Source organism: Ochotona curzoniae, unplaced genomic scaffold (assembly GCF_017591425.1).
Source record: "Ochotona curzoniae isolate NIBS_2020 unplaced genomic scaffold, NIBS_Ocur_1.0 contig_1302, whole genome shotgun sequence".
NCBI classification, from domain to species: domain Eukaryota; kingdom Metazoa; phylum Chordata; class Mammalia; order Lagomorpha; family Ochotonidae; genus Ochotona; species Ochotona curzoniae.
The window spans coordinates 6,027,867-6,054,768 of record NW_024465035.1 but is presented as its reverse complement, the minus strand read 5'-3'; the positions used below and the strand labels follow the sequence as shown (position 1 = coordinate 6,054,768).

The 26,902-nt window shown below is 50.0% G+C and overlaps 1 protein-coding gene across 3 annotated transcripts in view; it reads left to right on the top strand.

The window, feature by feature from the left end:
• Window positions 1-26,902, top strand: part of RFTN1 (raftlin, lipid raft linker 1) — a 167,491-nt gene that overhangs the window by 128,298 nt on the left and 12,291 nt on the right. For all 3 annotated transcript variants that reach the window (XM_040963354.1, XM_040963337.1, XM_040963346.1), the window contains exon 7: window positions 5,852-5,970. In XM_040963354.1, coding sequence (XP_040819288.1) covers window positions 5,852-5,970 — 119 coding nt within the window. The remainder of the gene's footprint in view (window positions 1-5,851; window positions 5,971-26,902) is intronic.

Below are 26,902 nucleotides of genomic sequence, written 5' to 3'. Positions count from 1 at the left end.
ATGTTGCGTTGGGCTCCCTTCGCTCTCTGCTGTGCGATCCAACCACATTTTCAGGTGTTACGGCAAGTCCGTTTTTCTTCTTCCTGTAGACGATCTGTATTGTGTTGTCCGTCTACACAGCGTGTTGACGTGCTGGTCAATAAGCTTTTTTTGTTTTGTTTTATCCCATGGAGGAAGTCATGACTGCACAGATTTCTCCCTTACCAGAGTCCTGATGCCATCTGCCTGTGACCCCACTGACACCTCGCCAAGGCAGAGGGAGTGTGGCGCAGTGGTCAGCAGGTAGAGACTGCCTGTGACATCCTTCGCACTGGCTCTTTGGACAGCAGCTGGCTGGTGCAGCCCGGAGAGTGTTCGGTGCTTGTTGAAGAAACAAAGGCTTTGGCATCAGACCAGCTGCCTTTCAGATCTTGTTTGGTCCTTGCATTTTTTCAGGCGTCCTGGTAGTTTGTATAGCTTCTGTTTCCTCACACAGTAAAGCACGTTGGCTCTTGGGGAGTTTGGAGAAGGAGGGGACTGGAGGGGAAAGAAAAAGTGATCTGGGTCTAGCAGAGTAATGGCCTTGCATCCAGCTAATAGCAAATCCCAGTTTTCTTCCCTAGTTGTCTAAATGGAACCGAAACGGGCAGACTTACCCTCACTCAGTCTGAAGAGTAGTAACATCTTGTCTAGATGATTCAATGCTACAAATTGAGAATGCGGGGAGGTGCAGGTTGACCCAGGGCAGCTGTGAGCATTTGAAAAGCACGGCCTTGCTCACTTGGGTTCGTGAAGCAGATTAGCTCAGTCTCACGGGAAAGTGGCCTGTGGCAAACTTGCCCAGGATGGGTGAGCACTGATGATGTGTGACCACAGTGCACCATGGTAGAACCGAGGTGGAGCAGCGTGCAGTCTCTGGGGTCGGGGGGGTGGGGGGTGGAGAAGGGGCTTCCAGAAAGCCCAAGGCGAGCTGTGCTGCTGTCACCACCACACCCTGGCGTGGATGATTGATTCCAAAGCAGCTGGTTCAGAGGAGAAATAGCATGTGTCTTTAATCTTGCAGAAGCAGACTAGTTGCCCTGGCCATTTGTCGTGCCTGTCTTTGGAGAAGAGCAAGCCCCAGGGGACTGGGCCCAAAGCTGAGCCGCCTGAACGGAGTGTAGAGGCTTCAAGGCTTTGGGAGAAGAGCTGAGGTCCCATCGGATTTACCTCTGCATAGGATACAGCCATTCGCCCTTTTCGCACATCCTTCTTGTAAATCATAAGCTCGGGCGGGTAAGGTGGCCTTTTGCCAAAAGACCGGCATCAAATATTTATACAAACACCAGGGCAAATAGCTTTCTGTGCACAGTAGGGAAGCATCTTTACTTTAATAAACAATGTGGTGATAATGGAAAGTTTTCTATAGAGGAAGGATGGTTTAACCTTTCTGCTTTGGCCGCCTTTATTCTGAGATGACCTTATTTATACTCAACTGGGTGCAAGTGCGTGCTGCAGTGGGGCCCAGCCATGAAGGGGAGCATGGAGACCAGGAGGGGATGAGACCATCAAAACAAGGGACACTGTCAGCGTACAGCCATCTGCTTGCTCCAGGTCATCGGCTTTCCACTGTTACAGATGAGCGCGTCCTGACAGCCGCTCGGCACCTGCCTGTTAGTTAAGTAGGGGAATCAGCGCCCTGGACTCAGAGCAGCAGGGCAGCACACTGAGAGGCTGGAAGGCTGAGTGAGGTGGACGGGGAGGAGGAACTCGGTGTCTTCCTATCTCCTGCCCACCCAGGCCTGGCCGTCACTCAGACTGCCTCTTCCCATCCCTGTGACATGGGAAGGTGGGAGGGGAAGCCAGACAGGCACTGCAGACAGAGTGTGGGTGCACTGCAGGTCCCTCTTGGGTGTTATGACCCCTGCTGGCCTGCGCTGTTGGTAATTTATGTCATGTTAGGCGCCTGAGTACTCAAAGCTCCAGGCAGACACTTTGGAAGGACTTGAGGTTTTCCACTGAGGCCATTTGAAGATATGGGCTTTGGGAGCTGCATATCCAGTCCTTTCTTGAGGTCTGAGGCCCACTGACCCCTCTTCCATGGGTACCCAAAGCCTCATGTACTCAGATATTCAGATTCCCTAAAGAAATGGTATTGTTTTTGCATGCAACCGGCATGGTCCTCCTGTAGGCTTTAATCCATTTCTAAATGAATTGTAGTACCAAATATTGTAAAAGCTATGCCATTTTTAAAAATTATTCTATTTGTTTGCAAAGCAGAATGACAGAAAAGGAGAAATTGGAAGCTCTTGCATCTGCTGCTTTACTCCCCAAACACCTGTGTAGCTGGGGCCATGCCAGGTCAAAGCCAGGAGCCAGCAGCTTTCTACTGGGTCGTCCCCCACCCCATATGGGTGCAGGAACCCTAAGATTTGAGCCATCTTCTGCTGCTTTCCTAGCTGCATATCTGGGAACTGGATTAGAAGTAGACAGACAGACTGGTACCCATATGTGGTGCTGGTGCTGCAAGTGGTGGCTGAACTGTAATGTCACAGTGCTGACCCAAAGCTATGTGAATAGCTGTCATATTGTTAAGGCAATAGTGATAAGGAAGAAGGTCTGAGCATGTGCAGTACAGGGGAGATGTGTGTGTGTGTGTATTTACAGTGTGAAGTTGGTAGAGGTCACAGATGTGGAAGCTGCAGACACAGAGGATGACCGTCTGGAGCAGGTGCGTGCTGTGTCCATAACCTCTGGAGGATGTCGTGAGTGTCTTCTGGTCATGAGCATGCCCAGGCCGGGCCTTGGAGAAGCTGTGCTCAGTGGTGGGAATGTGAGCTGGTACGAGTGTGCTGCAGTCTGTTCAACCAGACCCCAGCGGAAGGGCAGCTCTGCTCTCCCAGGCCACCTATGTGAAGGGTTCCTGGAGATGCTGGGCAGCAGATGCTGAGGACAAGAAATGAAGCAGTCTCCCACATGGGTGCCGGTAGCTAAAGACTTAAACCATTCTCCACTTCTTCCCCAGGCACATTGGCAGGGACCTGGATCAGAAGTGGAGCAGCAGGGACTCAAACCAATGGCCAAATGGGATGCTAGTACTACAGGCTGAAGCTTAATCTAGTGTGTCAAAATGTGAACCATAAAGATAGTTAAAGACTGTTTTATTTGTTTTTAAGATTTATTTGAAAAGCAGAGTGAGTGAGTCAGAGAGACAAATCTTCCAACTGCTGGTCCCTGTAAATAGTTGTACACGCCAGGGCTGCTGATGGCTTGAATTCATACCAAGAGCCACCAATTCCTCCCTGGTCCCATGTATGGTTGATTGGCAGGGGTCCAGGTACTGGAGCCATCTTCTGCTGTGTTCCCAGGCACATAAGTAGGGTGCTGGATCAGAAATTAAATGAATTGTCTCTCCACTGTGGAATGTTGGTGTCCCAGCTGTGACATCATGCCGCAGTGGGCCATGACATTGTCCACAGAAGTGTTAAAGGTGTGTAGGGATGTTGTAAGGAACTCCGTACATGGGTGTTCAGTGGTGTTGGCGCTCGGTACTCGGCCTGTAGACCAAAAGGGGTAGGGCTTCTGCACTCTGAGGCTCTCGAGGCATTGCTGAGTTACTCTCTGGGAAAATTACACACTCAGAATTCCATCTCTCACTGGAAACTTGCCTAAATCCCCAAACCGTTATCAGTGAGCATTGTCCCTTTGACATCTGCCCATGTGATAAACAGCAAGGACATTGAAAAATGTGTTTGGTTTCAGATTTATTGGAACCATGGGAGAGAGGGAATTAATTAATGGCTTGTTTATGTTCTTTGCCCATTTCGAATGGTTTTTGAGTATTTTAAACTATTGATTTGTAAAAGCTTTTTGTATAGAAGGAATACTACCCTTCACCTCCTCCTTGGTTTTTGTTGTTATGGCAACAAGAACTTGGGCTGCACCCATAGCCTCTTTATTCTGTTTCTTAGCATTGGTAGAGGACGGAAGTGAGAGATAGCTGTGCATTCACGTTGGTCAGACTTTTTCTCTGTGACTTCTGGAAAACGCTGGCAGTTCCAGGAACCCTGTGTGATTCAGAGGGCTGTGATGCTGTCGCTCCTGCTCTCTCCCTGGGTGGCTGGGATGTCACATAATTATGGATTTGTCCTGCTAAGTAAGTGAGCTTTTGAAAAAGCTGACTATTGACATATGCCTTGCTTGTACCTTGGCCTGCCAGGGTGTCTGCAACAAAACACCAGTGGCCGGGTGGTTTGCACCACACACAGTTGTCTCTCCCTGGTCTGAAGGCCGGACATCCACTGCCAGGATTGCCGACCAAATCGGCTTCCGGTGAGGGCTCTTTGCTGGCATACAGGGTGCTCACTGCCTCTTTGTTCATTGCACCCACTGGTGAGAGAGCCAGATGGGGCTCTGCTTTTTTCTTTCTCTTTCTTAAGAACATCAATGCCACTGGATGGGACCCGCTCCCCAGGACCACCTCATTTAACACTAAAACAGGTCATTTCCAAATCCTCTCACTTGGGGGTAGGGGTGAGGGTTCCGTCATTTGCATTGGAGGAGGGCACAGCTGGATCCCTGGCAGTGAACTTGGGTAGTGTTTGTGTGATAGAATCTAGGGGCCCGCAGGGCTCATCTGCCCACAGATCCATTTCACAGAGGAAGAGATGAAGCCTCTGGAAAGGGCATGTCAGCTGGCATGATTGAGCTGGGATCTAAGCCACTGGCACCCGAGTCAGCCCTTTGTCCCACAATCATTTCTCTGAGTGAATCCCTGGCATTGAAGGGTCATGAGCCACACAAGGGCGGCAGGTGTCTGGCTGCCTGTATGTCTGTCTTCTGCAAGGGCAAGCACCCTGTTTCTCGTTATACCCTCCTTTCCTAAGACTGTTGTGGAGTCATGGTAAGTGCTTCCTGTCCAGTGGTAGAATGGTAACAACCCACCCAGGACCTGATCCATTGGCTAGGAAAATGCCTCCATGTTTCTGGGATTATATCGCTTGGGAAAAGGCTCCACCCCCAACCCCATTCTACCTCTTGACATATGCTATCTTAAAAGTTGTCTGTGTGGCTAGTGCTATGGAACAGTAGATCAAGACTCTGCCTGCAGTGCCAGCATCCCATATGGGCTGCTCCACTTCTGATCCACATTCCTGCCTATGGCCTAGGAAAACAACGAAGGTTGGCTCAGGTCCTCAGACTCCTGCACCCACGTGGGAGACCCCAAAGAAGCTTCTAGCTCCTGGTTTTGGATTGGCTAAGCTCCGGCCATTGCAGCCGTTGTGGCAGTGGACTAACAGACGGAAGATCTCTGTGTCTCTGTTTCTCCTTCTTTCTCTGTAAATCTGCCTTTCACATAAATAAGTATTTTTATTAAAATCAGTAAACACCGTGCCCACAACAGCCTCCATCCTGCCAGTCCTCAAGAATCCACATGACTAGAGTGCTTCTGAGGAGCCCACTTCTGTGAGATCTGTGCTCCCTTTCAAAAACAAACAAAAAAAACAAACAAAAAAAACCTCATCTAAATATAGTTTTCTTCTGAAAACAGTGTGTAAAAATTCCCCGGAAAAGTTCTCTCCCAGTGTATCCTGACGCTGGAGCGTGAAAAGGAAGGTAAACGCGTGAAATCAAATGGTGATTGCTAACAATGAAATTTGGGCTCATAAAATCAAGGATATTATTCAAAACTGCGAGGTAAATTAGGCTCATTCATTCTGATGGGGCTCAACGCAGTGTCTGTGTGTGCGTGTGTGTGTGTGTGCCTCCTTTAATTAACATGCTCAAAAGATGTTCTGATTGGGATTATTAATGAAGGCAGTGCGAGCAAGCTTCCGAGGCCCCAGCCGCAGCCGGCCCACCGAGCCCCTCCCGCCCTCTGCTTTCTCCGCAGACTCCTCGCCCGGCGGCCTGACAGATGGAGTATTCATCTTTGAAGCTGTTTCTTCGGAAGACAGCAAAACCATCCAGGGCTACGACGCTATTGTTGTCGAACAATGGACGGTCCTGGAAGTAAGTGTGGGCTTGGCAGCCGCGCTGCTTTTGTTTGGACACTGATTGTCTCGTCTGCAGACTCTGTTTGCCTGTGGGACAGGTGGTTGTTTGCCTGTGGGACAGGTGGTCGGCTGTGGCCCTTAGCCGAAGGGAGCTGACCTGGGCAAACCCCACCAGGACTCCCTCGTTCTCCCTTGTCCCTCCTTTCCCATCTCCCAGGGGGTGGGTAGGGATGGACCCCAATTGTCCCTTTCTACGAGAAAAGCGCATTTCATGGGTTGGGTCCCAGATGAGGGACACAAATGGAACAAACCCATGGTTGGTGGCCTCCAGAATGGATTCGTGGTGTTGCTGGAGCCAGAACCTGCAGTTCCCTCTGACAGCTTCCTTAGGCGTTTATACACTCAGTCACTTAGTCATCACGGCGAGTCAGGGGCTCAGGACTCTGGCTGCCTCTGACAGATGAGGAAACTGAGGCACACGGCGCTGTGGTCCTCAGGCCAAGATGGGCGTGTTTGAGGCATGTGGATTCATGAGCTGCCAGCCTGCCTTGAGCAGAGGAATTCCTCAGGCCTCACTTGCTTGGGACTCGGGAGGTGCTGATTCCTTCGGCAGGTTGATGATGCTTACGTTAGGGGTGTTTCTGTAACTGTGGAAGCATGGGCGATTCAGGCTAGATCCTCACACATCTCAGACATCTGAGGGACCAAGTGGGCTGCTGTGTGGAAAGAGAGGACTGATGCCTTTGTAAATTTTGGGCAAATTAAAAAAATTTGAGACACACACACACACACACACACACACACACGACTGTTTCCATTTGCTGGTTCACTCCCCAAATGCCACAACTCCCCAGGGACTAGGCCAGGTGGAAACTGGGAGCTGGGAATTCAGTCCAAGTCTTGCATGACCTGAGTCAGCCCTGCTGCCTCCCAGGAAGGGCAGGAGGCTGGGGTCCGGAGCTGGCACACAGAACCCCAGTATTCTGTTGTAGGACATGAGCGTCTAAACCCCTGTGCCGACCACCTCCCCTGATCAGCATCTGAGTGCCTGGGATGAACACAGCATCGCTCAGAGGGTCCCTGCCACACTGGGGTCTCCACTCCACAGGAAGACAGAGGCAGACGGGACCCTAAAGGAGGGACATGGGGTGTCAAGACATCCCCATCCCCCACCCCAGACAACTGGTGCTCTCCACATCCTTGAGCCTGAAGGCAAGTCCCTTGCCTGGTTGCTGGGCGACGCCCTCCCCCAATTCCCCAGGATGCTATTGCTCACCTTGAAGCCCACAGCGGCTCCTGGCTGCCTAAGCAGTGTCCTCAGAGGTACCAAGGGCCTGCTGCAGCCAAGCGAGGATGGGAGATGGCTGCTTGATGCTGTGATGGCCACTGCACTGCAAGTGGACACAGGCACTGCAAGCTACCAGCATCCAGGGCCGGAAGCCCGGGGCGCCTGCAGTGAGCGAGGTACGGAGCTAGATGAAGACCTGGCTCCAGTTTTTCCCATGTGGAACTCAGGTGCACCCATGTGGGAGACCTAGAAGAAGCTCTTGGCTTTGCTGCCGGGCCCAGCCTTGACCACCGTGGCCATTTGGAGAGTGAAGCAGTAGGTAGAAGATCTGTCTGTTCCTTTTTCTTTAACTCTTGCTTTTCAAGTAAGTAAATCTTGAATAAAGTTGGAAAATAATTAAGTGGAATCATCCAAGATCAGATCCAGCTGGATGGGAAGGAGAGAACGTTGCACATGAAGCTGAGGACATCACTGTCTTTTTCACTTAAAACTAGATTGTGTGGCGTAAAGCGTCAGATCCGGAAAGAATGGGATTTGTTGAAAAACTACACATTGACTTCCATTCCTTCCGTCCAGTCGGTCACTTTCCTGTCCGGCTCAGCTGTTTGCTCTTTCTCTCCTCTTCCCTCCTTATTTTGACCCTCCCTCTATTTGGGGGTGTCGGTCTTCCTCCATCCCCTCCCCCACCCCCTCACTGCTACCTTTGCTTTTCCCAGGAACCCTCGGGAATAAAACTGGATTTTTTTAAGATAATTTAAAAATTTTTTGTTGTAAAGTCAGATATATAGAGAGAAGGAGAGACAGAGAGAAAGATCTTCCATCTACTGATTCACTCTCCAAGTGGCCACAATGGCTGAAGCTGAGCCGTTCCAAAGCTAAGCCCATCCAAAACCAGGAGCCACGAGCCTCCTCTGGGTCTCCCACATGGCTGCAGGGTCCCAGGGTTTGTGGCTGTCATCCAGGCCACAAGCAGGGAGCTGGGTGAGAAACAGGACCACTGGGATTAGAACTGGTGCTCATATGTGATCCTGGTGCATTCAAGGTGAGGAATTTAGCCACTAGGCTACTGCACTGGGTCCAAAAAACTGGATCTTAAAGACCAAAGTTGGCACCAGCTCTCAAAGCCAACTCCACTCTCAGCCACATCATATTGGCCATTGAGACTGGCCGGGTGGAGGTGTTTGCACCATGGAAATTTGCAAGCATGAGGCATCAGGACTCTCCCCAACCCCACACTCCAACCCAGGAGTCCTTACAACCTGGATGGGCCTTTCATTGCATTCCCAACGTTACGCGCTGGAGGTGTAGCTGCTGTGTGGTTAGAAACAGATTGTCTTCTAACACCCTCCAATGCCAGTGGAGGGTGCGTTGTCCTGCTCTTCAGAGGCTGTTTCTGGTTGGGTTGAGTTTCAGGTGAGGGCTCCACTTCCTGGCTTGCTGGCGGCCACTTGGCCTCCCAAAGTCCCGCTGGACAGACGCCTGGGAAAAGGATGAGCAAGCAAGCCATTGTGCTTACCTTATCAGAAGGGTGCTAATCCTGCTCCACTGGGGAAGGGAAATTCACATGTGAGTGTAAGGAAAAAGCAAAACCTTCCATCTCTGAGAGTCTGAATGGACATCTGTCTTTTTAAAAGATCTTATTTACTTATTTATTTGAAAAAGTTTTGTAGAGAGAATGAAAACCAGAGTATGTGAACCAGAGAAAGAGAAGGGGGAGGGGGGTCTTCCAGCCTCACCAGCCAGGGCTGGGCCAAGCCCATGTCAGAAGCCTCGTGTGGGTCTTCCACGTTGACAGGCCCAAACACTTGGGCTGTTTTTGCTGCTTTTTCCAGGCACAGTAGCAGGGAGCTAGATTAGAAGTGGAGCAGCTAGGACATGAACTGGTATCCATATAGGTCATCAGTATTGCATGCGGAGGCTTTACCACCCCCACACCATCCCAGAGAAGGTGCGTTTGTGGCACTTTCCAAGTGAGCCAGTGCTGCTGGTCTGCACTGTGGGAGCCCGTGCCCTAGAACACGTGCTGACAGCAGGTGCCGGCAGAGCCTGGTGCATCCAGCCTGGGACAGGTCTGCCTCCTCCTTGGCCCCATCGGACCCCAATGACCAGCCCCTATCTGCACATCTCTGTCCGGAGCTCTCATGCTTGCTCTGGATGCCCCCCTGGTAATCCCCCTCTTCCTCTCATCCCACCCTGGTGGTCTCTGGGAAAGGTCACTCCTGTGGGAAACATTGCCACAGACCAAAAGGGTGGGAAGAGTGGCAGGGCCTGTCAACTACTGGTCAACTTTGCTTTCCTGGAAACCACAGGCAGCCCATAACGTCTCAGGCTCTGACCACAGAGCACTGACCAGCTCCTTCTGCTTTTCTCACGGTTGGGACAGCTCTGTCCCTTTCCGGCCTCTGCTCGTGGGCCTGGCGCTCAGCTCTGTGTGCAGACGCCTCGTTCTAGGCCTGCCTTTGCTACCTCGCTACCTGCAACCCTGCACACGCTCATGCACAGGCGCACCCTTGCTCATGCACACACGTGTGCAGATACACACATATCCACGTGCAAATGGACCCAGCCACTCCATGTCTCTGCAGACGTGCTGCACGTAAAAGGCTGTAGACTCCCTGTGCATTCTGTCAGGCCCAGCCCAGTCCCTGAGGGCATGAGTGCGTGAGCCCTCTGGAGTGGGTTAAGGATTAAGACGGCTGCATGCCCATTGTAGTATCTGGTTTGGTTCCTGGCTCCTGACTCTTGGCTCCTGCTGGCTGCTAATGCACACCTGGGAGGCAGGTGGAAGTAACTCAGGTAGTTGGGTCCCTGCCTCCCTCAGGGTAGACCTGGGTTGAACCGGCTGGCTGCTTATTGCAGGCATCTAAGAGAACCAACCAGCAGATGGGAGCTCAGTGTCTGCCTCTGGCTGATTTTTCTGCTTTTCCGGTGTGTAGTTGGCATCAGTTTCTCAATGTTGTTGATGATGATAAGAGAAAATAGGTTGAAAAGTTAATGACTGTGGTGCTTGGCACATAGCAGGTCCCTGATAGATATGCGTTTCCTCCGCAGTCACCTGGGAGTGTCTGTGGCAAAGCCCCCTCCCCCCCTCCCCGTGTGTTCTAGCAGACCAGAAGAGGACTGGCTGGGGCAGGTGTGGGGTCACGTGCCAGGAATTGCATTTTCTTCATTGGAATCTACAGCTGCCAGTTAGAGGCCATTGTGAGGAGGAGAAAAGCCCACCCAGAGGGCCTTCGTTTGTAAGGGATGTTGTGTTTGTTTCTTTGAGTTAATAATCCAATGTGTGAGCACAGGGCACTTCTTTGCAAGGAAAGGGGCAGGTGATGAGTAAGACTGGGACAGGGGCCTTTGGTCTCAGAGCCCAGGAGAGTGTGCATGACACCAGGGCCCCAGGAGCATGGAGCCCGCTCCCTCTGTCTCCACGCCAGAGCCTGGGATGTGTCTGAGCGTGTCATTGCCTCCCCTGATGCCAGCCGTGACAGCGCTTCCAGCTAATGGCGGGTAAGTGCGAAGACGAGTTGACGAGAACTGTGAGAAATCATACTTGTACACATGTTTGTTTTGCTGTGAGATTTGTAAACATGCATCCGTTTGCCAGTCTTCCTGGGTTTAGGGTCTGTGGATTGGGAATTCCACTTCATCTCTTTCATAAATGACACCCAGTGAGAGCTACCTGCCAGTGACCATTTCTTTCAAGTTCTGGGAGGGGTTCTGGCTGCAGAATCCATCTGTACTTGGGAACCTGCCTTCGCACCTCCCCATCTAACTCAGCCCACTAGTTGTTTTTAAGCCCCTGTCCTTGGCTGGCTTTCATCCAAGGATGGCACTTGGTGTTGTTAGGAGCATATGTTTTGTGTCTCAGTGACATACGCAGGTCTGGGGCCAAAGAAGACATGCCCTCGCCAATGGCCCCAGTTGGTGACATCACGGGGTACAGGCATGCTGGAAAGCAGGTGCCCTCTGGGAGTACTTGACCTCTAAAGCTGGGGGTCGTGTTAGCTTGTGTTGCCTCTTCTGCATCCCCTTCCTGTGGCTCTGGTCTCCATCTTGTCTCACACTGTTAGCTCTTCGCTGTGTCCCCAGCCTGTTAAGCTCTATTCGATCATGATTGTATTACCCCACCTTTGGGGCATCCACCAGTGTTGGCTTTCCTTAAAGTTCCCTGGGTAAGGCGGCTGCCATCTGTTCTGTGTGGAGCAGACAGGTTCAAGGGCAGAATTCTTTGCGAGCTGCAGACATCTCCCGTCCAGTCCTTTCTGCGGTGGCTTCAGATGAGCCTGTTGTTGCATGTTCCCCGACCTGGTTTGTCCCTCAGGGAGTCACCACAGGCTTGGTAGCATGTCTGACCATTGCTGGAACCTGCCCTGACCTGTAGCCCTGTGTCATCTAGATGAACTTAGGCGTGCTTCTATGATCCGTCTTCTATTTCCAGTGCCTCCCAACTGTCTCTCTTAAGAATCCATGCTAGGATTTGCCAAGGATCAGCATCAATTTCTATGGTATCTCGAATTCATCACCTTCTGTTCAGATGGGGGAGCCAATATTTGCAATTTTAAAACCATCTGGTGTATTCTCAATGCCATGGCACCTCCAAGATAATTGCTTTGGTTCTGAGATCATAGCCTGTCGCACCAAAGGTGGCAGTTCTCTGCCTTTTCGCCATGGTATGGGATTTTCCCAAGAAGAATCAAACCCACCAGAGGACCATAATGTGAGACGCAAACCCTTCTCGTTCTCACTGCAGCTCAGGTGGGTTGCTGGGAGACACTCTAGAAAACCTAAACCTCACAACCATCCCCCAGCTTCATCCACTGACTCAGCAGATTCCTGTGTCCCACCTCCCTCCGACAGTGCTGAAGAGCTTGGCCGAGCTCCTTGTCCCCTGAAATGTGATTCAGTGAGGTTTGAGCTCATTTTAAATGTCCAGCCTTGCTTTGAAGGGCTGATCATTAGCCACTATGAATATTTTTAACTGCCCACCCCATCCATGACAATCCCATACCTCGTGTGCTTCTCTTGTAGCAGAGTGCGTTCACAGGAAGGCACACACAGGGTGTTGCGTCAGTGTTACCAGTCAAAGGGAGAAGGAGGGAAGCAAGTTGCGTGTCCCTCAACAACGGTTGAGGTCATTCTGTAGATATTGACACAGTAGGGATGGAAATAAATGTTTGGGAAACACCCCAACTTGCAACATGACACGGTGGTGTGGGATTTTGCATTGTCTGTATGGTCAGGCTGTGGTACTGGGTTATCTGGTCAAACACCAGTCTTGAGGTTTTCGTGACAATCTTTGGAGATGTGATTAGCATTCATCTCAGGGGAAAGATAAAACGGTTCTTTGTGGATGGACCTTGTCAATTCCCTTGAAGGCCTGGCAAAGGCAGCACTGCGGTTCCAGGAGAGGAAGGAAGACGCCTGCACTCTTGCCTCTGGAATCAGGACTGGGGCATCAGCCTGCACCACCACGAGCATCCAGCCGACTGGTTGCGCTGCACGTGTGGCACCTGCCAAGCCCACAGTCTGGTGAGCCAGGTCCTCATGGTGTTGCTGTAGCTGGAGGAGGTGGTGGAAATGGCAGTGAAGGACATGGCAGACAGGGATGTGGACGGAGGTGGACACACACAGATGTAGAAGATGTTCTGTGGGTTCTCTTTTATCGGGGGGAGCTCTGGCCGAAGTGACGGAGAGTGTGGTGCTGTTGATGGAGGAAAGCGTAGACATCTCTTTGCAGACATTGTCTCTGAGTGTCTCCCGTTTGTTGTCCTGCCTCCCCCAACTCACCAAGTGTTTACTTAGAGTGTCCTTCCTTCCCTACTGGATTCCTCACACATCGATGTGCCCTGGGGGCTGCGGCTGGGAAGCTGCTTGACGGATCATTTTTTTTTCTAAATCTGTGGGATCATATAAATTATGCTACCAACTGAGATGAAAATGATCTTATAATTCTAAACAAAATCATGCAAGTGAACAGCCATTCCCTTGGTAGCTGTAGGAAGTGGGCTGCGGGACCTCCTGATGGCACCGCCAGCTGTGGGTGCTCCAGTCTGTGTATAGAATGACACAATATTTGCATGTAACCTACATACATCTCCACACACCTTAGATCATCTCTGAGTGACTGACAGTGCCTAAGACCAAGTCAGTAGAATATAGAGTTGTTACTGTTCTGTCTAGGGAATGGTGACAAGAGAAAAAGCCTATCTACTAAATGTAGATGCAATTTTTCCAGACTGCTGGCAGTCCTTGCTGCGTTGGATCCATGCATGCAGACTGCAGAAATGGGAACCTGTGGAGGCCTGGCTAGTGTGATCAACCATGAGTCACCTCGTAGGGTTCTGACCCTTGGCTGTCTGGCTTCCTCTCCCACAGGCAGCCCCTCCAGGGGGGCCCAGAGGTCAGTGAATACACACAGATAACCTGGCCTGAGCTGACCATTGCCCCTCCACCTCTGCCCCATCCCTGAAACTTGTCAGTACTACCTGACTTGGAAAACAGATCTTTACAGAAATGGTGGAAGGCTGGGGTCCTGAGAGGGGAGATGAGCCTGCATTGTCAGAGAGAGCCCTTAGTGCAGCCGTATGTATCTGAGTAAGAGGGAGACGGTGGGATATTTTAGTATGCAGAGCAGAAAATGATAGTATGCAGCAGAGAGCTTAAAAGGCTGGGTATGTGGTAAGGGATTTCATCTCGTCTCACGATGACGCAAGCAGTAAAAAGGAAAGCCCATATGGTTGCACATCAGCCTTCTCATGTCATCAGCGCCCCCAGTGCTGTCGCCTTTCTCCACTGTGGTCCTGGCTTTCCTGCCAGCCTCTTTGATGATGCTGGACACAAGGTGGCTATACCTTTTCCAGGTGTCTCACGCATGCAAGCATGATGGCAGCTGTGAAGACTAAGGGCATTTGTTTCTTGCCACAAGTCCAGTGTTGCTAGCAAGTGCAACCTTTCCCAGGAGCTCCTGAGCAAAGTCTCTCTCTGCAGTTTGTCCAGGGCTGAGCTGCAGACTCACGGCACTGTCCAGGGCGTGGTTGTTGGGACTGCAGAGAATGTCTGCTAAGAAGGGAGGCCTGCCCATCCAGGGACTGTTGGCTCTGGAAACCAACAGTGCGTGTTAGTGGGAAATAAAATAAGTTTATTCGAGTGCAAAAAAATTATGATTATATGCATACAAGGGGCCTTCAAATGCCTATTGTGAAAAGACAATGCATGGATTTCAAAAACGATTTGCACCAAAACAAACTTAACTTTCAATTCCATTTTTCCATGAACTCTCTCAAATTTCCTCGTGTTTGCCACTGAGTGGGACTGGAGATATGAGTTACTCCAACAGGTATACCCCGGCACATCAGGCTTGCTGACAGCTTGTTCCGTGGGTTAACAAAAGGGGAAGAATGCCTTTTAATCTCTGTCTGCACTTGTCTTCCGTAAACTCAACTGTCCTCTCAAACATCCGTATTCCATTTCCTGTGCGAACTGGAGTAAGTTAGACCTTTGAAAAAAAATGCATCCAGCAAACACATGCTGGGTTCCCACTGTGTGTCAGCCACCGTGAGGACATGCAGGATGGAAGACATTTGGACAGCAGGATTGATTCCCTTCAACCAGAGGGAAGAGCCCCACCCCCACCCCAGTCATTACAAATGAAAGCCCACCCGCTGGCCTTCCCACACCCATCAGCCACTCTGCTCTGCTGTCAGGCTTTCTGAGCGGTGGGGGGAGGCCCTCAATCACTGAATTACTCTGCAGCTGATGAGAGGGGAGAGGCAAGTGTGCCACGCAGAAGATCCTGAAAAAAATGAATTGAGAGTCACAGCAGAGGAAAAGGGGATGAAAGAATGATCATCTCTTCCGACAGCCCGTGACACCTGTGGTTTACAAATGCAGCATGTTTTAAAGCACCCTGCGCCTGCTGCAGAATGGTGAGGGGGTGTATCGTGGGGTCCTGCTACGGAACAGAACCCGTGGCAGATTATATGTATTTCTTTCATATATTTATGAACACATACATATAAATAAAATAAGATTTACTGTAGGGCAGTAATTTGCACAATCACAGAGGCAGATAGACCCACAGTTTTCCACCTGCTAACTGCAGACCCAGGAAGCCAGCAGTGTCTCTGCAAAGCCTGGAATCCCTGGTGCAGCTTGCAGCCCAGGTGCCCAGCCCTCAAATCCAGGAGAGCCCAGGGGCTAATGTTCCAGCTCGCACATTCGGGCTGTGGGATGTCTTCCTTGCTCTGCCTTGTAGGCACTCAGTGGATTGGATCCACTCTGAGGAGGACCCCCTGCTTTCTTTGGCCCTTGTTTCCTACCATCAGGAACACTTGTACTGACCTACTATGCAGTGAGGTCTGCTGAGATCATCTGGGCATCCTGGGGCCCAACAGGTTGACCCATGAAAATAGCATCAACAGGATAAGAAGGGCTTGATCTTTTGTTTTCCTGATACGGCTGAGATTAAAAGGAGTCTAAAACACATGCACACAACTTTGTCTTGCAGTGTCTGTAGGACAGAAGTTCTACACTGGATCCTCTGCTTAAGGTGCTTTCCCTGAATCCTCTAGTTGGAGGCTCACAGTCCGCAGGCTGTGTTCCTTATTAGGGGGTCTGGGGGAAGAGCCCACTTCCGAGGACACCGATTGTTGGCCGAACTAGGTTGCTTGTGGTCCAAGGACTGAGGTTCTAGTCTCCTGATTGGCTCGCAGCCAGGAGCTGGCCCTTGCCCCTTGGGGCTACCCCCATTCCTCTTTAGGCTTTCCAAGTAGCCCCTTCTTGCACCCGCCGGGTTCCCATATGGGTGCAACTGCTGTACCATCCAGCTCCCTGCTTGTGGTTGGGAAAACAGTGGAGGATGGCCCAAAGCCTTGGGACCCTGCCCCCATGTGGAAGACCCGGGAAAAGCTCCTGATTCCTGACTTAACTTTGACCTTTCTCTCTGTCTCTCCTTCCCTCTGTAAATCTCACTTTCCGATAAAAATTAAATAAATCTTTTTAAAAAGTTGCCAAATGCAGAAATGGTACAGGTGCCATGAAGGAGGACAGCAAGTACTATGCTTGCTTTAGCAGCACGTACACTGTAAACTGGAACGACAGAGCAAGTGATCCCTAAGGAGAACTGAAGTGTACTGAAATCAGCATGCGTGGAGTTGGGTGGTATTCTCACAGTGCTGTGCTCAGTCATTGCTACTCCTTGGAAGATGTTCTTATTGAATTCACTTAGCCAAGACCTGTAAGGCTAGCTAAAAAAGGAAGAGGCAATGGTGGAGTGTCACTGATTCAGACACTACGCTGAGCTAGGACAGGCCCTAATTGGAGGCAGGTCTTTGTTCATGGACCTTGGGAAGCAAGATGGCTTCCTAAGACCCATGATTGCTTTATCTTTATTTGTTTATTTTTGTTGAAAGGCAGATTTATAGAGAGGAGATGCAAAGAGAAAAATCTTCCATCTGCTGGTTCACTCTCCAAGTAGCCACAATGGCTAGAGCTGAGCTGATCTGAAGCCAGGAGCCAGGAGCTTCTTCCGGGTCTCCCAGGAGGGTGCAGCATCCTCCTGGACTGCTTTGCCCTTTCCCAGCCTACAAGCAGGGAGCTGGATGGAAAGTGGGGCTGCCGAGACACAAACTGGCACCTATATGGGATCCTGGCATATGTAAGGCAAAAAATTAGCTACTAGCCTATCTCAGCAGGCTCTCCTATTCATGTCTTTATCAGGGACTTGTGTAGAGATCTAAGACATGGGTCTGCCAGAGACCAACGCTGCAAGGCCACAGATCATCCTGGGTGGACGTCAGGATGCAAAGAACTTACCATTCAGCTGGGCGTGGCGAGAAAAAGGCCACGGGCTTATTTGGGTGAGGAATGGGGAAGTGAGTTCAGATGTCTGCTCATGCCTGTGCCAAGCAGAGCTGCTTTTTTTTTGAGTTTTTTCGATTGTACTTGTTGGGTTTCTAAATTAGATTACATTCAGTGTTTGTGGGGAAAAAATCCAATTACTGTCAACAAGTAAAAAGAAGAACCCTTGCAAATTACTGGTCTAATCCACTATTTTCCCCCATTTCTTAAATCTCTTCCCATCTCATTATCCATGAGTTTATGGTTGTTGGACCCAAATCAGTCCAATAAAATGTAATAGGGATACATTTCATGATCACACCAAAAAATAACTTGTATTTAGGTTTTAAAAAGAAATACAAGGGCCCGGCGCGGTGGCGCAAGTGGTTAAGTCCTCGCCTTGCATGCCCGGGATCCCATATGGGCGCCGGTTCTAATCCCGGCAGCCCCGCTTCCCTTCCAGCTCCCTGCCTGTGGCCTGGGAAAGCAGTCGAGGACCGCCCAAAGCTTTGGGAACCTGCACCCGTGTGGGAGACCCGGAAGGGGCTCCTGGCTTCGGATCGGCATAGTATCGGCCCGTTGCGCTCACTTGGGGAGTGAATCATCGGACGGAAGATCTTCCTCTCTGTCTCTCCTCTCTGTATATCCGCCTTTCCAGTGAAAAAATAATAAAAATAAATCTTTAAAAAAAAAAAAAAAGAAATACAAAACAGAGAAGAGCTGATTTGACATCAGTTGAAAGAGTTGAGTGCAGGCCAGATTCATACCTGCTGTTGCCCTTCAAGTGCTGTCAGCTGAGACGTTGTGGAATCCTGAGAGCATGTCCTTACTCTACCTTACTCTAGTCTGCCTTGTGCTCTGGGACCCTCCCCTGGTCACCCAGCCCTGCCCAGCTCTGTGGTGCCTTCTCTGAGACCATCAGCTACAATTGCTCTGCTCCCTTTCCCAATTCCTTTTGGCATTTCACCTTAAGGATGTAAGCTACCACACTGCTGCTCAGGCTCCTTGAGTCAGGAGCTAGCCATTCCTGATATCTATGTTTCCTACATCCAAAGTAGTTGCTTTCATGAACAGGATTTTTATGAGATATTGGTTGAATGAAGACTTGTGTAACGTGAGGCTTTGCCGAGATGTCTTTGACTGTATTTATGAAAAAGCACACAGGAGGTCCTGATACCTTCATCTCTGATCGCTGCTGATAGAACCAGAGTTTTCTGTTCTATTGTGGAAATTGTATTTGATAATTCAACAGGGACAGGCTGGAGGTATGGGAGGCAGAGACCAGAGGGAGGGTACACCCGGGAATGCCTGAAGACATTGAACAGCTCACCTTGAAGAAGGAAGGAGAAAGGGTGTTGAGCTGGTGGCTTCATGGCTCTTGAAGGGTTGATGGTTAGGGGACAACTAGGCCCAGTTGGAGAGTGTTGGAGAAACAGATGGGGCTTGGGCTTGTCAATGCCCAGATGTCGGTGTGAGTCAGGTGTTCTAGCATCTTCTCGCAAGAGCGATGCTTTGGGGAAGAAGGAGCAGAGCAGTGGCTGCCAGGCCGTATAGACCCTTTAGCCACCTGGGGACTTGAACTTGCCCAGATCTCCTCCCTGGTTCCACCAGAGAGTCAGATCAGTAGGTCTGGGAGCCACGTTGAGGGATCTGGGTGTAAATCCTGCAGCCAGACCTGAGTGCGCTGGCCAGTGTTTGCGGGGAGGGGGAGTTCAGCCTGATCCTTCCAGCTGCTGTAGCAGGCTGTGTGGTTGACTCAGTGTTGTCTTTAGCTGAAGTGGGAGAATTTACTATCTCTGCTTAGGTCATGTGGCAAATTGGACTTACTAATAAGGCCAGGAGACCTGCGCTTTTATTTCTGTAACTTTCTTCTTTAAACAGAAGTAAAAGGTAAGTGTTAAACACAGATAGATGTGACACAGTTCCATGCCCACGCATGTATCTGAGGGAAATGAAAACACATCTCTACGTAAAGACAGTCTACATCTCTACATGAGTGTTGATAGAAGCTTTATTCATAAGCCCCAAGAAGTGGAAACAATCTGAATGTTGATTGATGGATAAAATCAGTAAACCAAATTACAGTGTAATGCTGTTATAGAATATTACTTAGCAATAGAAAGGAATAAGAGGCTGATACTTGCTACAACACTGATGAATCTAGAGCGTGTTAAGGTAGTGGAAGAAGCCAGTTCATTCTATGAAATGTCCACGTTAGGCAAATCTATAGACAGAAGTAGATGTGTGGTCGCCTAGTGATGGGTGGAAGAAAGGGGAAGTGGGCTTATAATACCTACAGGATGTTTTGGTGGGAGATGGAAATATTTCTAATCTTAGATTATGGTAGTGGTTGCGCAATGGTGAATGTATTATAAGCCATTGAGTGGCATGCTTTAAATGTGCCAATTTTAAGATATTGTTGTTATGTACAACACTTGCATGGATGTTTTTATGGGATCACAGTGTTCACAGTGCCATGAATTTTTATGTATAACGATGTGACTTGAAATGTTTGCACATCATTACCCTTGCGTTTACTTCACTGTTTTTCGTGACTACAGGGTCTTCCAATACATGAACAGTTGTGTTTTAATTTAGTTAGGTTTTCCATTGGTGAACTTTCGGTGTCTTCAATTTTCTTGCTCTTACTAGTCATAAATATTATCTGGTTTTATTGTTATGTTTCTTATCAGTTTTGGATTAAATGTTTTTGCCTTTTTTTAAAAAAAAATGTACTTCCTAATGCTACTGCAGTGTTCAATTCACAGCAAAGTTGAATTGAAACTGCACAGAGGACCCAGAGCCCATGTCTTTGCACAGGTGTGGCCTGCCCAGCTGTCACTGTCCACAGCAAAGCACATTCCTTATTGAGGCTGAGCGGGCCCTGGAACATCACTGTCACCTGGAGTTTAGAGGTTACATCGCGGTTCCTCTTGGAGCTGTGCATTTTCTGGGTTAGAACAGATGCATAATGACACGAATCCACCATTGGACTGTTGTACAGCGTAATTTCATTGCCCTCAGGACCCCGCTCCCTCCAGTCCCTGGAAACTGCTGACCCATCATCTCCATGGTCTTGCTCCTTCCAGACTGTTGTATAGTTGGGGTCATATAGTACATGACCTTTCCAGACCTGACTTCTTCTGCTTAGTATGTATTCATGCTCTCTAATAGATCCTTTCTTTCTGGTGCTGAACAATATGTCCCACATCCTGGGACCACAGTTTGCTTTGTCATTGATCTACCAAAAGGCATCTTGGTTGCTTCCAAGTTTGGGCGATTGTGAATAAAACATAAAAACTTTCACCTCCACTGGGTAAATACCAGGAAGTGTGATTGCCTCATCATGGGAGTTTGCTTTAGGAACCAAACATGTTTAGAAACTCCCAAGGTGTCATTCGCTTTTTGTATTCCCACCAGCAGTGATAGAAACATCTTGTTCCACACCTGCACCTGGATTTCATGTTGTCAGTGTTTTGGAATTTGGCCATTTAAAAAATATATATTTTTATCTGGGAGGCAGATTTACAGAGAGAGAGAGGAGGGGTGTGATCTTCCATCTGCTGACTCACTCCCCTCATGGCCACAATGGATGGAGCTGAGCCTAAACGAAGCACTTCTTCCAGGTGTGCACAGGCCCAAGGACTCAGTCATCCCTCTCTGTTTTCCTGGATGGGAAGTGGAGCAGAGGGGACCATATGGCACCCCCAGACAGAGGCTTGGCTCTCCATGCCACTGCACCAGGCCCTGGGATTGGACTATTCTAAGAGGTGTACAGTGACATCTCATTGGTTGGGTTTGTGTTTCTCTAGTGACATAGGGTGTTGAGCATAGTTGTGTCTTTCTAGTGACATAGGGTGTTCCGATGCCTATTGGTCGTCTGTGTCACTTCAATGAAGCATCCATTCAAATCAGGGCCCATTTTTAATTGGCCATTTGTCTTCTTGTTGCATTGTAGTTGTTTTGTAGATGTTTCAATAGAAGTTGTTTTTGTTTTTTTTTAAATCAGGAGTGGAAATTTTGTCTAGCATTAAAATTCCCACATCCTGGGACTGACACAATGGCTCAACTGGCTAATGCTCTACCTCCAAGTACCAGGGTCCCATATTGGCTCTGGTTCATGTCCTGACTGCTCCACTTACCATCTAGCTCCCTGCTTGTGACCTGGAAAATCAGTTGAGGATGGCCCAAAGCCTTGGGACCCTGCATTCATGTGGAGACCCCGAGGAGGCTCCTGGCTTCAGTTCGGCTCAGCTCCGGCTGCTACGGACATTTGAGGAGTGAAGCAGCGCATGAAAGATCTTTCTCTTCCTATCGCTGCTTCTCTCTGTAAATATGCTTTTCCAATAAAAATAAATAAATAATTAAAAAGAAAGGATTCCCACGTTCCATGCCAGAGTGCTTGGTCCACTGCCTGTCTGTGGCCCTGATACCTGCTTACTGTGAATGCAGACCCTGGCAGGCAATGGTGATGCCTCACACAGGGGAGTTTCTGCCACCCACCCAGGAGTATTGTATTGTGTTTTCACCCCAACACACACTCCTCAAATAAAGAAGGGTAATTTTTTTTTTTTTTTACAAAATCTTGTATCACATCTTCGAAGAATGTGTTTTCTTGGTCTAAAGCTTTCCTTTCTGCCTCAGTGGTTGGTGTTTTAAGCAAGTGATGTATTATTCCATGTAACAGTTATATTGGCTGTGATTTCACCTTGAAAATTCTTGATGTGTCTTAGAGGGGGTTTGGGCAAGAAGATGAGGAGCGAGGATTAGCATGGGAGCATGGTTTTATTTAAAATCCTCTGGGCCGCAGGATCCCACGGGGTCAGCTTCTCCAGGTCACTGCGGAAGCCGCAGACTTGTGTCTGTTGCCTGTTGAAGCTTTTGTTCTCCCGTCTCCACCATCGATTGTTGCTGTATAGCGAACCAGTTCAGTTAGCCATTTCTTTGGCTTTAGATTCTTTGGCTCAGCTGAGTGATTCTTCCTTTCTGGGGTGGCTTCGCCGGGTTCTGCTGGCTCCTTCATAATGACGGCTAGATGACTCATGTCTGGCACTTACCTGGCTGAGGGCTAGGGCAGCAGAGCCCGCCGCTGTCAACACCCACCAGGCTAGGCTGGGGTTTTTCACAGTACAGCGAACAGTCCCAGGGTTCCCAACAGCAGCAGGTGGGAAAGTCCCAGTGGTTCAGGTTGTGTCTCATAGTGCAAGTACACAGAGTCTTGGTGAAAGCAGCCAGTGGCCTCACTGACCGGGGTTTGACTCTGCTTAATTTTCATATATAGATATACTCCCAACCACCACATAGAGAAGGCTCCAATAAAGCAACATCCTAGCAGATGGACACACAGGGTTTTTTTTTTTTTTTAAGATTTATTTATTCTTATTTGAATGGTAGATTTGTATAGAGGAGAAACAGAGAACTTCCATCTTCTGTTCACTTCCCAGATGTCCGCAGTGGCCAGAACTGAGCTGATCCAAAGCTGGGAGCTTCTTCTGGGTATCCTGTGTGGGTGCAGAGGTCCGAGGACTTGAGCCATTCTCTGCCTTTTTCCCCTGCCCTAAGCAGGGAGCTGGACGGGAAGTGGAGCAGTCAGGACACAAACTGGAGCTCCTCTGGGATACCTGTGCTAGTAGGTGGAGAATTAGCCTGTGGAGCTATCGCACCAGCTTCTGGACTCATGTTTTGACCAGCAGACTCCCATCTCATTGTTGGATGTGCTTTCCAGCCCTTTTGATTAGACTTTGAGAATGTAAGATCTGATGACAGGAATCTATCCCAGAGACCCTGCCTAGCAGCTGGTATCTCTTAATATTTGGAATTCTTCAGGAACAAGGAAGACTTCTTGTGCTGGTGGAGAGAACCCTGGAGCTCAGGAGTCAGCAATCAATAGAAAATCATGCGTGCCAGTGGTGATCAATATACTTGAGATCAGGGGGTAGTGGATGGAGGGCAGTGTGAGGGTTTTCCAGGAGATCCCAAATAGAGTTGGCCCATCTTCCTGAGACTGTTGCCATTTTCTCAGATCCTGGATCTTTCCTCCATCCCCTCGTCCTTTGGTGGGCCCCATTTCAGGTGCTGGTGGGGACCCAGCAGTGTGTGAGACAGCCATCTCTGGCAGAGCCGAAGGAGGCAGGGAAGAGGGGAGCTGGAGGAAAGAGGGCTGTTAGACTGGTGGTAACTATGGCAACGAGACGCTCCCATTTGGGTCACCACAGAGAGGATATTGACCAGCTGTGATTGCCCAGCACTGATTGAGAGCATGTCCCCTAGAGTGTGCCCTGTGGAGAAAGAGAAATCCCGCCAGGATGGCCCTTCCCCGCGCCCATTGTCTTTTGAGCACCAGCACACGTGGTTTGTGTGGCTCTGTCCGTGTTAGCTCAGCGGACAGCCTTTTAACTTTCATTGTCTCCTGTCTAAGCATTTTGAACCAGCCTGTGTCTGGAGTTGTCCTCCTCCAGGCTGGTATTAAAGGACCCTGGACATGTTGTGAGGAATCTCCAGTGGATACACAGAAGGAATGGCTTCAACTGAGGTTTAAGTTCTAGAGTTGTTGTGGTCAAACTGGCTCTGTCCTCTCTCACTCCAGAAGAGGCAACTTGAAATTACATGGCTCTGAAAAGAGACCGTTACAGGCCTCTCTCTCTTTCTAGGTAATAGAATGAAACAGAAAAAGGTTAGATATGTGATCCCTTGTCCACCTCAAAGTGCTAAAACACAATAACGAAGTGCAAGTTACGTTTATTCCCGGAAAGTCTGATGTACTGTGGCTCATCACAGTGAGTGGGCGGGACTTGGCAAGGTCTTTGGTGGAGAGAATGCTTCTTGTGTAATTGTTATCAAACAAAGCTGCTTCCAGGCCTGCCAGAGAGAACCCGCTGCCCTTGAGTGATCAGCGTGTGCGTAAGATGTCGGCGTCTGCAGGGTGTCAGCCGCATGCTGTCACAGCGCATGCTCCCGCTGAGCAGTGGATGGCGTGGGATGGCTTTGGGTTACTTAACTGTTGACACCAAAGGCTACAGGATCTGTGCCTGCTGAGGCCAAGTCCACGCCAGCCAGAACCCCCTCACCCCTGCACATGGGAGTCCACCAGGGCGGCCTGCCTCACCTAGTTGGCCAGTAGATGCATTGGAATGGGAGCTCTGAGGGTGATGGGTGATGTACCGTTTCCAGCCCCCTCCATCGCATGGCCCCTTGCCCTTGTTGGCCTCCTGAGCCCAGTATGTGACTTCAGAGAAACCACACATGGCCCCTGGGATCACCCAGAATGGCCTGGAATCCAGGAGAGTGTTATCTTGCTTGTGCAGGTTTGGCTTCGCTGCCAACTTGGCATGGGACTTTAGGAGAAGCGTGGTAATGTGTGGGGTTTTTATCTCTGCCTCCCAAGGTGTGCTGATGGCACTGCTGGGCCTCCCAGGAGGTCATCATCAATGAGATTTCAGGGCTCTGGAGGTGCTTTGTGGTTTCAGTGTGTCTGGCATGAAGGAAATGGGTATGCCAGGTGTGCCAGCCTTGAATGTCGAGAAGCGTCAGCAACAGCGAGTCCCCTCTGATGCTAGCTTTGCATTTTCTGTCTTTCACATTGAATGAGATGCCTTTCAGGACGATTGACCTCCTAGAGGAATAGGGAAAGAGCCAGCTCTTCCTGGATGGATAACAACGGGCTTGTGAACTTGGCTGTGCTTCAGCATACTGCAAGCCTTGGTGAATGAGAACAACCTTTCTTGGTCGCTCACCAGGCCGCAGGTCAGCCAGATGAGTTTGCTGATCTGAGCTAGGCTCCCCTAATAACTGGGCTCACTTGGGCTTCTGCAGTCACTCACAGGCCACCTGGGCTGCTGGCCAGTGCAAGACAACACGTCCCGTGGGTCTGCTTGATTGTCTGGCCCAGCTGTCTTTCACAGCACAGGCTGGCCTAGGTGGGCCTGCTCGGCACAGGCAGGGTTCCTGGGGAAGCAAACGGAAACAGCAGAGCCCCTTGGGGGTCTGGCTTCAGAACTCCTGTGAGGTCACGTCCGCTGTCTTGTGCTTGCCAGAAGTGGACTGATCACCGCAGGAGAAGCTGCAAGGTCTAGATTCCGGGGTGTAGGGAGGAGGGTCGGGGGGTGGAATGGAGTCAGATTTTGCAAACAGGAAGGCTCAGTTGCTAGTGGCTGTTCTGATTTTGAAAGGCTGTATAGAGTTTGCTGTCTCTCTGGCCTGATGGAGACTGCCAGACACAGATGGGAGATTCCCAGAAGGGGTGGGTATGGAGGCTGGGAGCTGCGCCTCCTGCGTGCTGTGTGTGTTTTCATCCACTCCCTTTTCCACATCTAAGAACCAAGTCCCCCCCTAACCTATTCTCTTTGAACATTATGAAAAGCCACAGTTGTCTAAAATGAGATGAGATGACTGCTCTCTCAGACTCTATTATGTTGACCTAATTACATATCAGCAAAAAAAAAAATTTTTTTTCCTGACGCATTGTGTGTAAAACAAAGAGGAAAGCAACATCTCCAGTCCGCCTGCCGGGCCTGGCCCTCCCTCTGGCTGGCAGGCATAGTGGTCCTCAGGGAGGCTGGGGTGGGGGTACAGGGGTGCAGAAGGCAGGGGCTGCTGCTGGCTTCCTTCCCCATCCTTCTCTCCTCCTCCACACGTTACTGGTTCCCACCTGATAGCAACCACTTACGTCCTTTCGCAGCTGCCTGGGCTGGGCTCTCTGGGCATGGGCTTTTATTCCGACATGAAGCAGTCCTTCCTCCCCATTTGGCATCCTGCTCCTGCCCCACTTTCAGGTCTCCGCTTTCTGCTGTTTTTGTCAGGGCAACACCCTGACCTGCCCTGGGTGCCATTATGTCTAACGTAGATGCCAAGAACAAAGTCAAGGCAGACACCGGCTTCCTGGGACAACCTTGTATGCTCCGTGTCCCCCTCACCAGCAGCCAGCCAGGACTCCAGCCAGGATGCCAACCATCTGCTGCTCGTGGACCGTCCCGCCATGGTCTCCTGGGGTCTCCGTGTTTTCCTGGCTTGCAACAGTGGCTCAAGCTCCCTTCTTACCTCTCTTTCCCCCTTTGGCCGTGCATGGGCCGGTAGCTCCCAGCACCAGCTCAGTTGGGTTTCTCATTCATCTGCCCATGCACGATCCCTTATCGGGAGATGCCATCCTCCCATCTCTTTACTTGTCATGTCCTCTACTTTGGCCAGTGCCCGCAAGCCCTTATCTCCATCCTGATGGCTACTTCCTTCCTTTTGCTGCTGGCACAAGTCACTGCAAAGTGCAGAGGCCTGAAACAGCACGAGCTTGTTGGGCCTCAGTTCTGCAGGTCAGCAGGCTGAGGTGGATATTACAGGGGGAAGGTCAACACGCTGCTATGTTCCTTCTGGTCAGTGCAGGGGAGATGCTGCTGCTGGCTTTTCCAGGGGTGCCCCGTTCCCTGGCTGCTGGCTCCTTTCTGACAACCAGCCTCTTGTCTTCATCAGATCTCTCTCATGGTGGCCCTTGTTAGTGCATTGGGTCCATCTGGGCAAACCCAGGCTCAACGCTGTATCACCTGAGTTCTTACAAAAAAAAAACAAACCAAGATTGATTTATTTCTATAGGAAAGGCAAATTTACAGAGAGAACACTGACAGAAAGATGTTGCATTCACTGCTTCACCCCTCCAATGGAGCTGAGCCGATCCAGAGCCAGAGGCCTCCTGTAGGTCTCCCATGAGAGTGCAGGGTCCTAAGGACTTGAACCATCCTCTACTGCTTTCCCAGGCTGCAAGCAGGGAGCTGGATGGAAAATGCAGTAGCAGGGATGGGATACTGGTGCTTGGAGAGGGAGGATTAGATGCTTGAGTCATTGC